Source organism: Ichthyophthirius multifiliis (genome assembly GCF_000220395.1).
Source record: "Ichthyophthirius multifiliis unplaced genomic scaffold scaff_1120509249393, whole genome shotgun sequence".
Taxonomy (NCBI): domain Eukaryota; phylum Ciliophora; class Oligohymenophorea; order Hymenostomatida; genus Ichthyophthirius; species Ichthyophthirius multifiliis.
Genome location: NW_004087746.1, coordinates 324,390 through 341,120, shown reverse-complemented (window position 1 = coordinate 341,120; position 16,731 = coordinate 324,390). Strand labels below are relative to the sequence as shown.

The 16,731-nt window shown below is 19.2% G+C and overlaps 3 protein-coding genes across 3 annotated transcripts, besides 13 other annotated features; 2 read left to right on the top strand and 1 right to left on the bottom strand. All coding sequences in view use genetic code 6, as the record gives it.

Moving 5' to 3' along the window:
- Positions 1-12: 12 nt before the first annotated feature.
- Positions 13-3,489, top strand: IMG5_001320 (flagellar microtugule protofilament ribbon protein, putative; the record flags this gene model as incomplete). The annotated part of the gene is made up of 6 exons (XM_004040159.1): positions 13-17; positions 201-817; positions 1,269-1,451; positions 1,511-2,064; positions 2,114-2,284; positions 2,443-3,489. 6 exons carry the CDS (start codon positions 13-15, stop codon positions 3,364-3,366), a joined length of 2,454 nt encoding a protein of 817 aa, XP_004040207.1. The 3' UTR covers positions 3,367-3,489.
- Positions 1,456-1,507: a microsatellite.
- Positions 2,376-2,429: a microsatellite.
- Positions 2,399-2,433: a microsatellite.
- Positions 3,473-3,518: a microsatellite.
- Positions 3,519-3,548: 30 nt separating this feature from the next.
- Positions 3,549-3,584: a microsatellite.
- Positions 3,585-4,711: 1,127 nt separating this feature from the next.
- Positions 4,712-4,747: a microsatellite.
- Positions 4,748-5,003: 256 nt separating this feature from the next.
- On the bottom strand, positions 5,004-14,190 carry IMG5_001310 (hypothetical protein; the record flags this gene model as incomplete). Its single annotated transcript, XM_004040158.1, has 9 exons — positions 5,004-5,264; positions 5,316-5,633; positions 7,929-7,996; positions 8,135-8,351; positions 10,101-10,342; positions 11,591-11,996; positions 12,558-12,961; positions 13,408-13,535; positions 13,595-14,190. 9 exons carry the CDS (start codon positions 14,188-14,190, stop codon positions 5,004-5,006), a joined length of 2,640 nt encoding a protein of 879 aa, XP_004040206.1.
- Positions 5,788-5,846: a microsatellite.
- Positions 7,020-7,059: a microsatellite.
- Positions 7,021-7,071: a microsatellite.
- Positions 7,799-7,825: a microsatellite.
- A 929-nt stretch (positions 14,191-15,119) lies between the features above and the next one.
- IMG5_001300 (hypothetical protein) lies at positions 15,120-16,559 on the top strand (the record flags this gene model as incomplete). The annotated part of the gene is made up of 6 exons (XM_004040157.1): positions 15,120-15,357; positions 15,412-15,637; positions 15,682-15,749; positions 15,848-16,083; positions 16,150-16,367; positions 16,460-16,559. Exons 1-6 carry the CDS (start codon positions 15,186-15,188, stop codon positions 16,557-16,559), a joined length of 1,020 nt encoding a protein of 339 aa, XP_004040205.1. The 5' UTR covers positions 15,120-15,185.
- Positions 15,769-15,803: a microsatellite.
- Positions 16,388-16,434: a microsatellite.
- A 29-nt stretch (positions 16,560-16,588) lies between the features above and the next one.
- Positions 16,589-16,637: a microsatellite.
- Between the last annotated feature and the right edge of the window lie 94 nt (positions 16,638-16,731).

Sequence of the window (16,731 nt, the reverse complement as noted above, 5' to 3'; positions counted from 1 at the left end):
TATAAATTGTAAATGAAGTAAATTATATATAATCTTTAATATCTTTTGATTGAAGGAGATCTTAAGTATCCGAAGAATGTCAAAAACAATTCAAATCGAATTTATTGATTAAATATAAAGAAGAAAATGATAAATATGTAAATTTTGATTAAAAAATACTATACATAAAATTCATTTTTTGAATATTTGATAAATATAAGACTTATAGACGTATAAAATATTGCAGCAATTAATAGAATTGAAAATGATAAACTTTACCAAGTAATTTGTTTTGCTGTAGAACTCGGGCATTCTAGAAAAGTACTTAGATTACATAGATTCTGTATTACAGTGTATACAAATAGAAAAAGTGTAAACATTTTCGTTATTGATGTTAATAAATAAATTACTGATTTATGTGAACCAGGATAAAAATGTGTAATAATAGTTGATTTAGATACTGATAAGAAAATGTGTTCCGATAAAACTTGTGTTAAAGTTTAATAGGGTAGTTCTTATACTGTAGGCGATTTCATGTATGTTAATATATGGCTTAAAGATAATAGTTATACTAAATATTTTGATCTTGTAAAAGTTGTTTTTAGTGATGATTCTGCAGTATTTGATTTTACTTAAATTACCTAAGTTATATCTTAAACTTACGGTAATATTATTTTAGCAATAGAATTAACTGAACCCTCGATAAAAGCCACTTTTTAAGTTACTTTAAATATTAGAGAAAATGCTAATATATTAAGAAGATTAAATGGTATAAATGCAAAAGAAAATAAAGTTGTTTAAAACTTCGATGTTTAAATTATGAGTGTTAAATAGAATAGTAAAAATAATAGTTTAGCTAATAATAACTAATAAATTTAAAGTTCATTTGGAAATATTTTGATGTTGATTTTTGGGTTGGTTATCACTTTTTTAATTTAATGAATTTTTTTTTTATATATATTTAATTAATATTATTATTTTTATTTTTTTCTCTTTTTTATAAATTTTATTTTATTATAGTAAAGTTAATAATATTCAAAAAAGTAAAAAACATATAAAACAAAAAATACATAAGATTGATTATATTTTAAATAAAAAATAAAAAAATTAAAACTATTTTATTTATATGCAAAATAAATTATAATAAATTACAAAAAAGAAAATAATAAAAATTAATTTTATTAAAATATAAATAAAAATATTAATAAAGAAAATAAATTTTATAAAAAAATAATATAAATTAATAAATAAAAAGGATAAATAAATGAAATATAATCTTCCTAATACAGTTCCACTTCTTCCAGGCCACTGTTTTAACGAAACTTAAAAAGAAAAGCATAATAAAATTTAACAATTTACATTAGTAAACGGAGTTTAATGTGAAAAGACAAATTACATATCGGAATAAGACGATCCTAATTTATTAGATTCATTAAAAATGGGTACTCCTCTGTCGCATACATATGGAACAAGTAAAATAAAAAAAATATTAATAATAATAAAAATTAAATATATAAATATAAAAATATAGAAAAATAAGTAATAAATGATTATGTACCCCGGATATAGCCTCCATGGTTAAAATATGATAGATAAGTATTAAGATTTTACAGCTATTTTTAAGAAAGTGTAGTCGAGGATCCCAAAGAGAACTATCGTATTCGAAAATGTGTAATTTATTACTATTTATCTGATGGAACAATACATGTGAATGAACCAAAAACTGAAAATTCTGGAATCACATAAGGAGTTTTTATCAAAAGATAAAAAGTTCCTAAATAACTTGGTTCGAATGAATATTATACATGGGAAGATCTTAATTTGGCATAAAATATTAACCTTTTTGAAAGAGTCTTTAGAATTATAGATTGTGATTCTTTCACAAGAGAATATTACGCTTATATGGGTTCAAAAATGAATTAACCAGAAAGAATTCCAGTTGATAATTTCGAAGCTTATAAATAAATTAAAGATATTAAAATTCCTCCTCCAGATGCAAAAGAATATAAAGAATATAATGATGTTAAGTTAGGAGGTGGACATCCTAATACAGGTTTATAAAAATATTTAGAAAATGATAGAAAAGTATAAATTTAAATAATTTAATTGTAATGCTTATAAAAATAAATTATAGGTATTATCCTTTAAATTACTTTGGAATGACACAAGTCTTGAAGGAGGATTGAATTTGTTTACATTAAATTTCTTTTTAGCAGATGATACAGTAGAAATCAAGGAAGTTAGAAAATCTAATAATGGAAAAGATCCATATAATTTATTTTTAAATCGTAAAAAATTACCTAAAGTAAAAAAAATAGAAATAAAATTAATTATAATTTATGATTTATAAATATAAAATAAAATATATATATTAAATGAAAAAAATAACAAGTTTTTATAAATATAATTATATATATAATATATATTTATATATTTATATATTTATATATTTATTATAAAAAGTAACCAATTAATACTCATTATCCCGGTATGACTTTAAAAAAAGAAGAATATTTTACTCCATCAGATTTATTATGTGGATAATTGATTAAAATATTTTCTAAAGATTGTTTAATATATGATTGTGATCCATATACAAAAGAATGGTATTTACATAATTTGAGCATATAATAAATTCCGGCATCTTTACCAAAAGGTGAAGTTAGAAAAACATATTAACCAGTGCCTCCTTATAATGGATATGGGACAGAGGAAGATTCCTTAGGAAGTGTATATTATTTAGTCCCAAAGGCCCCTAAAAAAGATATTAACAAAATGTATACATAAGATTAATATATTTTACGTTTTGAATCGAGATTAATTTCCTAATGTAAAGATGATAATTAGAGAAAATTCATCATCTCATTTTATTGCGGAGATGACACTATTATGGTTTATGAAGATGCTGATAAAAACTCTGGAATTTGGGGAGGGAAATTTTTAGAAAGAATGATCCATTATAATCCTATTACTGGTAAATAATATCAAGAAATAGATTTTTAAATTGGAGAATTAGTATAATTAGGAGGTTATAAATTCTAACTTTTGAGAGCAGATGAATATACAGTCAAATATATGAAGTCAAAACCCGAAGTTTTTAAAGAATCTGATATTTAGTAAGTTGTTAATAGATTAAGATAGTTCTCATAGAAATTCAAGAGCTATGAGGACTTTTTGATTTAGTTTGTTAAAAATATAGATTAAGATGCTCAAGGATAAGTTGATTTTAATTAAGTTGTTAGGGGTCTGTAGAAATTAGGGTTTAATTTAACTTATTAGGAAATATATACTTTAATTAGACATTACAGTATTGGAGATAATTTCAAACTATCTATGAAGGATTTATTTGTGGGATTAGGAGGAAAATAAAATATAGAAACTAAATGATTTATAATATATTTTTATTTAATTTTCATTATTAATTATAATATTTTTTTCTTTATTTTTATATATATACTAATTGCAATAATATATAAAAATATATTATTTGATAAATATTTTTTAATATATTTATTAATATTTTTATAAATAATTTTATTTTATATATTTTCTTCTTTTATAAAATATAATTATATTTTATTTTTTATATTAATTTTTTATATTTAAAATAATCTAATGTATATTTTTCAAATTAATTATTTTTTTCTATTTTTTGAGATCAGAAGTTTTTTTAAAATGTTTTTTTATTAGGAGATGCTGATTTATATTTTAATCCTTTCGATTTAATAACTCTTCTTATATTCAAGCATTTGCTTTTTTTAACTAATTTATTGATTATATTATATTAATTAAGTTTTTTAATATAATTTATATATATATATAAATAAAAATTATAAAGAAATAATAAGATTTCTTTTATAAATTTTTTTGTGATTTATTTTATAAAATCAGATAATCTTTCAGGCTTCGTATCCAAATTAATTGGCAATTATTTAAGAATTTCTTAAAAATAAATATATCTAATTTTATCCTGAAGTTTTTTAATATATTTTTCTCAATTAGGTTTTTCATTTATTTTATTATAATAATATCCCAAAAAAATTAATATTTAAGAAAACATGTTATTTTTTAAAAAGAATTTATTATAAATTCAACATATTTAAATATTTTAGATTTGCTTTAAAATTTTTAAAAAGCTTAGTTTTTTTATACCTATTTTGTTAAAAATAGAAAATCTGTAAAAAAATTAAAAACCAAACATTAATTAAATTAAATTTAATCTAATAGGATAAATCTAATTATATATCTAAACTGAAAAAATTTTAAGGTTTCTACAATTTTAATATTTAATTTTTTTATTTAATTTAATTTTGTTTTATAAGAAATGTCTAAAAAAATTATTTTAATCAAATAATATATAATGAAAAAATTTTACATTTTATATTTTTTATTTTAATAATACATATTTTAATTCTTTTTTAAAAATTAATTATGCATTTTTATTTTATTTCGTTGATTTATTATTTTAAAAATGCTATTTTGCTCATAAAATATAAGTCCCATTTATATTTATTTGATTTGACAATGCAATAGCATATAATCTATTTCTAAAAAATTAATTATTTTCGTTTTCTTATTTATGGTTTAAATAATTGTAAATAATAATTTATAAAGCATTCATAAATAATAATGAATAGTTAAATAAAATAGTAAAATAGTAAAATACAAAATATAAAAAAAAACACAAAAATATCTAATAATATGTTATGTAATAAGATAATTTTTTGAATATTATTTTTATTAATTTATATATTTTTTTTAATATATAAGAAAATTTAAAAAATTATATTATTTTACTTTTAAATTATAAAAATAATTAATAATAAATATGTAAAAATAAGTAATTAAATATCATTAAATTTATATTCTATTTTTTCCTATTAATATTTTACAAAAAATATGTTGAGATTATATTTAAATTGATTTTTTTTATTTTATACAGAAAATATTTAAAGAATTAAAAATTAAAACAATAAATAAATATTTATACATGAAACATTATAATATTTATTATATCATTAGCTTCAAATTACTAATTATTCATTTTCTATTCTAAAACCATTTTTTCTCAAAGACATTACGATTAAATATTCATATTCTTAAAGACTTATTGTCCTTTGTTTATCTAAATCTGCCATTTTAATAAATTCTTCGATTTCCTAATTAGTAGGTGTAACATTCTTCATATCTATTTATTCATAAGTTTTTTTAATTAAATTTCCTATTTCTTATTTATTTAAAAAGCCATTTTAATCGAAATCAAACTGTTTAAAAATTTTTCTCGCCTTTTTTTAATAAAATTAAATAAAAATTAAAATAAAAAATTTAAATTTTACCACATTAAGCCTTGCTTCAATTTCCTTTGTATATTATTTTGGTTAATTATCATTAATTTTAATATTTTATTATTAATACCCTAAACCACATAAATATTAAACACAAACATTTTCTAAATCCTACAATGTAACTTATCCGTCATTATTTCTATCAAGAACTTAAAAATATCCTTTTGCATCATCATTAGTTTAAGGCTATTTTTATTAAAAAGGAGTATAAGCTTCTCCCATCATTTAAAAACAATCTCTTATATCTAATCTACCTTTTTTTCCTTAATCGAAGTATTCAAAAATATTTTTTGCAACTGCTTTTGCATTCTTTAATGTTAATTATTTATTGATATATTTTTAGAATGTTTGTTATTTTTTTAATTTACATCGACTGAATATAAATTTTTTAGTTAAGATCCTAAATTTGGAACAGATTATAAAATAGGAGATGTAAAATTCATATTCATATTTTATATTATTTATTATTTGAATTTTTAAGTAATTATTTTGTTTTTTTAAGCAATTATATTTATTTTTTAAATCCTTTTTTTATATAATAATTAATAATTAATAATATTAATACCTTTTTTTTTATTAATTTTTTAATATAATGTATTTATAATTAATTATAAAGGTATTTTCTATACATATAATATAAATTATAATAAAAATTATATTTTACTAAATATATTTAATTAAATAATAAATATAAAATGTATTTTATAATATATTTTAATATTATTTTTTAGTTTAATAAAAAATAAAAATATCCTTAAAAAAAACAATAAAGAGTAAAAAAAAAATGAATATTAATTTTTATTTTAAATATAAACAATATATATATTTATCTTTATTATTAATATTATCATTTATAATAATTAAATTCAGTTTTTATAGTCTTTTTTAAATTATAGAAGTTATTAGTCATTTAATTATAACATATAAAGCTTTCATTAATAATATCTTTGCCATTTTTCTGAGCTTTTTCAAGGCATACATTTAATTCAAGATTTAAGTTATCTAATTAATTTTTAACAAAAATATCTGCTTAAACGATTCCTTCATTACATTTACTCATACATTCTTTAATTTCTGGTTATTTCGTAAAAATATCTGAATAACAATTATTATATATACACTTATTTATTTTATAATCAAACAAATTATATTCTCTAGTTAAAAATCTACTAAAGTCTTAGATTTTTTTTTAATATTCTCTCATTATATCTGCTGCAATAACTTTTTCAGTTTATGTTAAAATAGAATATTTTTCATCATTTAATATACTATCAGTTTAACTTTCAACATTTTTTATAACAAAATTAAAATTAGAATGTACTGAACTAAATTCTTTATCCCTTTAAATTTATTCTGAATCTTATTTATGTGACATTTTTTGATATTATAATGATTTGAAATATTTTTTAAAATATTTAATTAATAAATTTTTAATAAATATCTTAAAATAATAATTCTTTTAATTTTGTTAAATAATATTTTATTTATTTATTATTTAAATAATAAATTAAAATAAAAACAAAAATTTAAAATTATCAAAAAAATAAAAGATTTTAATAAATATAAGATATAAAATTTCTATTGAATTATTTTTTTTTAATTAAAAAATAAAATACTTAAAAATAAAACATATTTTTATATTTAAAAAAACAAAAACATATATTTTATAATTAATTATTATTTTTAATTTTTTTTTATAATTATAAATATAATTAATAATATATAATTGTAAATAAAAATATATAATAAAATGTAATACGAACCACTAGACATAGAATCATTAACATAAATAAAAGTTATAGCAAATTAAAATGCTAACAAAAGTTAAAATAATGAAAATATACAATAATAATAAAAATAAATCCCGTAATTAGTATTTATAAATTCAATATCGTTCCAAGCAATTGAACCCGAGTAATCATTAATTGAATACTTTATTATGTTAGCTGGATGTGTAATTGGTTTTTATTTGTTTTTAAATTTAATGTCTGTGGTGAATATAAAGAATTGTTGGGAACTTTGTTTTAAAATAAGTGCTTTAAACAGTCTTATATTTTTTACGATACCGCCTATGTGTTTATGTTCAACAGGTTTTAAAAATAATAAAAAATTGGCAAGTTTTGTAAAAAAATGTTTTTTTTGTATAAGTTTAATTAATATTTTTTGCTTTATATATATATTTAATATTTCCGAATATGATTTCGAATCATATACATTAGGAGTATAATGTATGGAAAAAGGGAATATGATAGTTTTTAATACATTGAATATAATTATATGTTTGATTTTGCTTACTATTGATGGTTTATGTTTATTTGTTTTACTTAAAGATTTAGAAATTAATATTGAAAAAAGAGATTGTGCAATGAGAAAAAAAATGGTTTTATTACCACATAAAATTATGAATGTTAATTTTCCGTTGTTTTATGATTAAATGAGGTTTTTTTATTTATGAAAGTTTTCAAAATTGTTGTTATATATATATATATATATATATATATGTTTATATAAAAATAAAATAATATATAAAATTTTTCTATATATAGTTTATATTTAATTTTCCATATATCTTCTTCATAAATGAACAATTTAATTATAAATTACAGGCATAAAATCCATATTATCCGAAGGATCATCACCAGTAATAACATAAAAAATATCATAAGGATTTCCTTATTTTAAATTTGTAATATTAAAGCTGATTGGTTTATCGGTTATTTAACTATAAAAAGATACATAATTAGAAAGTGCATTTTAATCCAAAAAATTTTTATTTTATCTAATCTAAACATAATTCGGAATCTAAAGACCCGGATTATCAGTCATAATCCAAACAAAGCCATTAATTGTGAGTTTAATATCTTATAAAGAAACCCAATTTTATCCCATGGAAATTAAAACGGTCTAATCTTATTATAGATCGGGTTAAACACTAACTTTAATATCATTAACAGCATAATAATCAAAAAGCTTAGTATTTTATTATCTTCCTTCAATCTATTTATTATACCAATCAATTAAAATAGCCTTATTATTAATAAGTTAAGTATAAATATTATCATTATAATTATCATAAATAACATTTTTATTAAATGAAATATAAAGTGTCATATATTAATTATTCGGATTTTCAGAAGCCTAAATTTAAACACTTCTAGACTTATCTTTAATATTTGGATAAGTTACAGGGGAGTCACATTTAATGCCTGTCGTACTAGTTAAATACTAAATATTAATTGAAAAATAAGACGAGATTTTACAAGTAAACTATATCTACTATTCAATCAAAATCTCATCCTAAAACCTAAAAATCACTTTAATTAATTTTCCATTATTATTTGTTGTTGTAAAAGAACCAGATTATTCTCCTAAATAATTACCATTTATCGATATAGGGAATATTTTTAAATAATAAACCTTATTTTAATATAGGTTTTCTAATAAATAATCCTAAGCACCTATTTCAGTTTAGTATTAGAAAACACTAGATATTGTTTCTATTTAGTTTAAATAGTTTATTTAAGTTTTTAGTCCTCTTTAGATATTGTCTATGGCTTATTTTACACTTACTGTTGTAAAATAAGTATAATTTATAGTTAATACATAATACAAAGTTAATGATTAATATGAATATAAAGAAAACATTTATGAAATAGGGGATAAAGTAGATTAATTAATGATAATTTAAATCTCGTCTTCTAAATTATAAATATTATCATTATTTTCATTTTTTAATACTTTATTAATTATTTCAAATGTAAGAAAACTGTATTGAAGTTGAAACGATTCAGCGTTTTTTCCTTCCAAAAAAATATGCATTTTTCCCAAAGAACCTACTTAGGATGAGTTTTCGTCACTTTTAAGAATCAAATATGATGAAATATTATTTTAATTAAAAGTCATTTATTATCCTTTATCTATACTAACTCCATTTTCAGGTAATTCAATAAGTTCATATTTAAGTCTTATTTCTTATAAAGGAGTATATTTATCTAATTCAATTATTAAAGGTAAAGAAAATCCTCCTTAAGGAATTTTAAAATGATTAAAAGGAAATTTTATTAAATTTTCTTAATTATTTAAATTATCAGAATTAGTGATTTGCACGTAAATAGGAGGAACATCTCTAATAATTTAATCTGAAGATCCTTAACTAAACTAACTAATATATAAAATATAATTTCCTGTCTATAGTTCATCAACAACTTAAAGTTTAAACTTAACTTGATTATCCCCTATATTAAGTATAGGTTTTTCTGGAATCAACTAAATGATATTTTTCGTAAATTTGTTGGAAAACTCAACCTAATATTTTGATCTTTCCCTAGTATTAATACATATAGTAATGAAATCGGAAACTAGTCCATATTTAAGTTAAATATTTTGCTTAGAAGATATAAATTAAGTCGATAATTAATTTTCTTATAAAGAAATAGGAGGACTGGCCGATTATTTTTTTCCCGATATAAAAATAAGGTTCTTTTAAGGAGGAAGGGAATCATTATTATCAAAAACGAGAATATTTATTTTCTCCTAATTACATTAAGTAGGCTAAGTCGGATTTTTAATATTTTCTATTGATAAAGTGTATATTTAGAATGCCATGAATTAAAATTTTTATTAAGTATCTTATTTTACAGTTATTCGGTTTGATTGAGATTAACATTGACATGGAATTATCCTTTCTGCGTTTTTTTGGGTAATAAAGCATGATTCAGGTTTAAATGTATTGAATATTGTAGCAAATGAAATGGGAAATTCTAGGATAAAAAATACCTTTTCGGGAGTATTTTCAGGAAAAGTAAATGTTAGATTATAAAAATCGCTTTAAGTGAATGTTTAATTATTTGAACTTATCATATTGTAAAATCTCATTACTTTAGGACTTTGATTAATTTCTAATTCTTCGTCTTTTACAATTATATATTACAGAAGTTCTTCTTTTTTATAAAATAAAAGCTCGATTTCATCTAAGGATAATTCAGGAGAATTCCTTTTTTTTATAGGTTCTTCGATTCCTATGATATTAATTTAAGATGTTTATTTTATTTCTTAAGCTAAGGAGTGTATTTTGATTGCATTATTAGATACTAATTCACAAGAAACCAGTATTTAATCTTAAAGGCAAGTTAATACATTCCCAAGTCCTCTTTAATATCTGTTTGGAAAAGTTATTATTATATAAGTATTTTTTGGTAAAATATAATCTTTTTATTTTTAATCAATAGCAAATATATAGGAAGAAGGAACTCCAGGATAAGAGTAACTTTTTTTCAATTTAATATCGAGATTTTATATTATTTTTTTATTTTCGTTTAAAAATGACAAATTCACATTTATTTTAGAAAGCACGTTTTAATATTCTAATACAATATTATTTTCATCCTATTAACTTTCATTTGATTATTCCATTAAAGTGCATTTAATATTTTTTGATAAATCTATACTTGTATAAACTTAACTTTATCTAAAATCACTCAAATATATTTTATATGTATAAACAAACAATTATTCGTATTAATTTATTTATTTTTTTCTAAAAAGGAAAACTTTCTAAGATTCTATATAGCATTTTTAAATAAAACTATGGTCTCCTTTTTAATTTTAGATTAAACAATTATTTATAATAGCCTCAGGTTTTAAAAAAAAAGATAAATCACAAAATAAATACTCGTAATAAATCCAATCTTTTAATAAAAAATCTAATTCAAAATACAAAGAAAAAGAATTCGTATGAGATTAATTTATATTTATTTATTTTATTTGTATTTATGATTAATTATCTTAGAATGATTTTTAATTTTAATAAATTAATTTCCTTCCACGATCTGAATTGGAAATCAAAATATTATTTTAAGTTAATAATTTTAAAGAAACTAACTATTCGATATCATTTTAATCATCCAAAATTTAATATGCACTAATTGAAATTATTGAAATTTTATGTTTCCCTTCTTAAATTGTTTAATAATTTTGAAAATCACACTATATAATATTATTTTCGATAACTAAAAATGAATTTATTTACAAATTATCATCCAAAAAACACCCGTTTTCAATTGTTTATTTAAAAAACTTAAAATTATCATCAGAATATACCTTTAAAGTAAAAAAAGAAGAAAGTTAATGTTAAATCTAAATATAAAAATCTAATTAAAGGCCTTTACTTCCTGCAATAATAATATTTGGTTATATTTATTCGAATATAAAGGAACTTCCCTTTACCCTATTTTTACTTTCTATATAATTAAAATGCACTAAATTACCTTTATCATCACTTATACTAAGACTTGTTCTTGGTAAAGTTACACCATATACATAAGGGATGGTGACATAACTTATTTACAAGTAACTATTCGAAAAGTCAAATTATTAAGTTTACTCTATCTCGCATATAATTGCATTTATTTTCACTTCATTTGATATAAAAGAAAGTTAGAAACATTAAATATTATTAGGCATTAAAATAATTGTTTAGAATTATTCATTGAATTGCCATTAAGTGACTAAAATTAAATGACCTATAAGAATCTTGTAGTTTATTTTTGTTTGAATTTTAAAGTTTTCTACTTTCTAACCTAAAGTAACACCATTTAGCTCAAAAGAAGAGTTCAGAATTTCTTTTTAAGGAAAATAACTTGTATTTATATTATTAATAAAGCCATCGTATTTCTAAAGATAATTTAAAGACCTATAATATAAGAATTACCTTTAAATATCAAAATTTGGATTACCTGAAGTTAAAGCAATTTAATATGTAATTTGAGTCTATTTTAACTTAGTTTTGAATGGGATTAATATTTTTTAATTCAAAAGCATATCATTGAATTAATTGAAAGTTATTTCTAATCTATTCATATCAAAATAACTTATAAAATCACCTTTTTTATAGACATTATTTTCATAAAAATTGCATTTAATATTATTTAATTTATTTTCAGAAAAACAACTAATTCTTTATTAAAGATAAAAATCCGTTTATTATTATTCAAGTAAATTAAGTTCTTTTTTTGAATAAAAAGGTACAAACTCCAAAGTATCTAAAAAAATTTGGATTTTCAACGGATAATCTAAATTTTATATCAAAAAATCATTTTAAGTAAAAAAAGTTGTTAATTAAATAAATCCCACAGTATCAAAAGCATCAATTTTGAAATTTGAACTGCTAAAATAATTAACAAACTTCAATTTAATATTCTAATTATTTTCTTAGTAAATAATATTAATAAAAACACTTGCGTTAATTAAATATCTTTCAACAATTTAACTTTCATCCTAATTTTTTTCATTTAATCCTCCGGAATATGTACTCACGAAAAAATCATAAATAAACTAGCCACTATTTTGTGCAAATCCACTAATAATAAAATCAGTAACTGCCAAAGCCATTTTACTATCTTCATATTTCTAAAAGTTCAAATAATTCCCTTTCATAATAATTTCAGTATACCCGTTTCCTTAATTATAATTACTTTATTAAACACTCTAAACAACGCACTTATCTAATAATTTGATTTAATCATAAGAAGTCAAACATTTAGAGTTTCCCTAAGCACTGTAAATTTTTGGACTAGTCAAGATTCTATAGCCTTTATCATTATTATCTCCTAATAAAACTCCCCCGAAATTTCCATTATCTTTAATTAAAAAACTAATATGTATGACATTGTAGAATCTTAAGGGTCATATTAAAGTCCTTAAATTGGTTTTCCCCTTGCGTCATCAAATTTTAAATTATTTTAATCTGTCGATGACATTTTATCTGAGTTTGTGAAAATTTAAAGTCCATCTTAAATTTTAGGAAGGTTTTCATTAATAACCATTTTATTTAAAACACATAAACTATATATCGAGTTTCCGTCTAAAATTAATTAATTTGTTGATTTTTCGAATATTTATATGTTTAAAAAATTACGCGGAATCCACTATACTTTATAATTATTATTAATTAATAATTTAAATGATATTTTGTATGTTTGCCCTTTTTTTAAATATCCGACCCCTTTACAAATTATTTATTGGCCTTATTATTAACAACGGTTTTAAACTAAAGGCGAATATTAAGTTAAGTTATCTTCTATACTGTTTTCTAAAACTGTAAAATAACCAGTGCCTATTTCTATGTATAATATCGAATCTACATCAGGAGTATTTTTTAGTACTTAAAAATTTATACATATAGTATTGTAAACTGTATACTATAATAAAGATCTTTTTTAAAAAATATATAAAATTATATATTTGTTTGTATATTAAATTATTATTTTAACTTATATAATTAAATTGGTTATTAAGCAGGCATCCCGAAAGAAAGTTGAACACTAACATTGTCCGTATCTAATAGAATAACATTAGTTTATAAAGTATCTGTAGAAACAGTTCCTTTTTCTAATACTTAATTAACATAAGGTTCCATTAAATAAACTATAAAACCTGAATTTCCAGCACTTTTACTATTTATAGTAAAGAATTGAAAGTTAAATGCCCTAGATTCAATAATAGGTTAATTAATGAATAAAATTTCAATCAAATCATTTTTAACAGTATATTATAAATCTTGTCTTTAAATAACTACGCTTTGAAAATTTTCATTAGTAACACTTGTACAGGGTTTATTAGTAGCAAATTAAAATTAATTATTGGTAAGTTTAATAATAAATCTTCCTGATTCTTCTATAGTCTAAGTCTTTATATTCAATGTAATCTAATTAATTTTCTAAAATTCTCTTGCAGCTTCCGATTTATCAATATTAATCACATTTGCAATTAAAGTTTCTTTCATATTCGAAGAAACGATTATATTTCCTAAGTTCTCATTTATATTGTACAATATAGAGTCTTATTCTGTACCTGAATAAGTTGCCATTCCTATATTAAAAATTGTCCTAGTGTCATTTTCAGGGATACTCTCACTTATTAATTATCCACTTATAATTTAAATGTTATACCATTTTTATTATAACATACTAGATTCTGGTTAATTAAATTATAGAGTATATTCATATATATTATCTTGTAGTTTTTAAAAAAAAGTAGCTTTTAGTGAGAATGGAAGGTTTTCATATATACATTAAAATTCGTCTATTTCTCCCCATTTTATTATTGGATATTCTCGTAGGTCACCAATTTGAAAAGGAATTTTAAATTTTATTATATCTGTGCTTGTTATTCCGTATTCTAATTAAAATATTATGTTAAACTCATTAAATAAATCTTTGTTGGCATAATTTTAGTTTATTTACCAGGCTTTTATATAGCCTTAGGATGTTGATTTTTATATTAAATATAATAAAAATAATATTATGTATATTATTTATATTGTAAACATTATAAATAATTTAAATTATTTTATTTTGTTATGTTTTTTTTTTTTAAAAAAAAAATTGATTATTTTTTATTGAAATATTTTTTAAAAATTAATAAAAATAATTTACTTTTTTATGTAAAAATTTAGGAATCTTAAATTATATTTTTAAATATATTATAATATAAAAAAAAAATATTTTAAATTATAGTAAAAAACTTATATAAATAAATAACATGTTTTTGGGTATAAAATTCTTTTTATAATTTAAGTAAAAAAATTAAATTTGATTAAATTATTAGATTATTAAATTAAATATTTTCATATGTCTTTGATATCCATTAGTTTTAATTTATATTTATAATTAATTTTATTTTTTATATTTTATTAATTTAAGAAATTAATCTTTATTAAAAAATAACAGTTTTATATTTGTAAAAATAACTAATAAATAATTATTATATCTCAAAATTTCATTAAAATTTACTTTTAATTCAAAAAATTACAAAAAGAACATAAGATTTTTAAAAAAGTCAAAAAAATTGCAAAATAAAAAAATGTCAAAATTTTCTGGTTCACCAAATAAAGAATATGATCAAAAAATGTAAAAGTTAAGAATTGAAGCACTAGAGGATTCTGAAAAAGTAGCTACAAAATAAAGATTTGCCCTTTTTTCTTAGCCACCTTCATTAGCAACTGGAGATGATAAATAATATTAAAAAATTTATCGTAAATATAATTATTATTTATACAAAATAAAAATAACTAAAAAAATAAATTAAGATTAAAGAGATGAAAATGGAAAACCTATAACGGAAGCTAGAAATATATAATCTACAGCTTTAAAAAGAGGAAAAGCAAAAGATGCATATTTTTCAGTTTTGGGATTTACGACTATTGGTGATAAATATATTGATCCTGATTCAATAAATAGATAATATGAATTAGAAAAAAAAAAAAAAATTAAGTAAGATTAAGTTTTTAAGCCACCTTCAGGATATAAAACCATGTAAAATTTTTAATTCTATTATAAATAAATAAAAAAAATATTAGTATTAATTCAGCATTTAAACATGAAAATGAGGATGTTTACAATAAAAAAAATTACAGAGATGCAGACGGTAAATTAAAAATAAATAAATAAAAATATATTTATATAAAAATATATTTATATATTTTTAATTTTATATATTTTCTATATATATTAAACAAAAATTAGGAAAGGTATTAACTTAAAGTAAAAATATTACAACTAATCCGTCGTCAAAATTACAAAGTAAACATTATCCTCATTTACCTGATTAATATGAAAGATAAAGATAATTAAGGATATAAGAAATGAAAAAACATTAAGAATTATTAGGTGAAAAAGCAGCTTTTAGGTCTACTGTTTTTGGAAGAAGAAATTTTTTTAATGATAAAAAAACATTCGGTGAAGAAGGATTGAATTTAAAAGTATGAAAAATTTTATTAAAAAAATTTAAAATAAAAATACTAAATCTTTTTTTAAATTATAAAAAGAAAAGACCTTAAACAAATATTAAATTTAATATCATTAACCATGACGCACCATTTAAACCATCTAATCCTAACAAAAGAGTATTTATTTACATTATAAAAAAAATATTTATATGTTATAAGGGTTGGAACGGAACATTATCTAAATTTCCAGAATATAAACCTAACGGAGAAAAATAAGCAAAAAGATAATTTATGATAAAAGAAAAAGATCCTTTTAAGTATTTATTTATTAAAAAAAATATATAATTATATATAATTATATATAATTATAAATTATTATATATATATGTAATTTATATTAAATTTTAAGACCTAAATATTGTGGAGAATTAACAAGACCAACACCTACTATTAGTTGCCACCCTTTAAATATTAGAAAAGATATTATGAATGGAAGAGTTGCATTTTGAATAATTTATAAATAAATAGTTTTTATAATATATATATAAATAAAATCTAAAAATTTATAAATATTAAATTAAATATTTTTATTTATATATATAGATAAAAATATATATATATATATATTTTAATAAACAATAATTATAAATAAAAATATATTTAATCTTAATATTTCTTTTT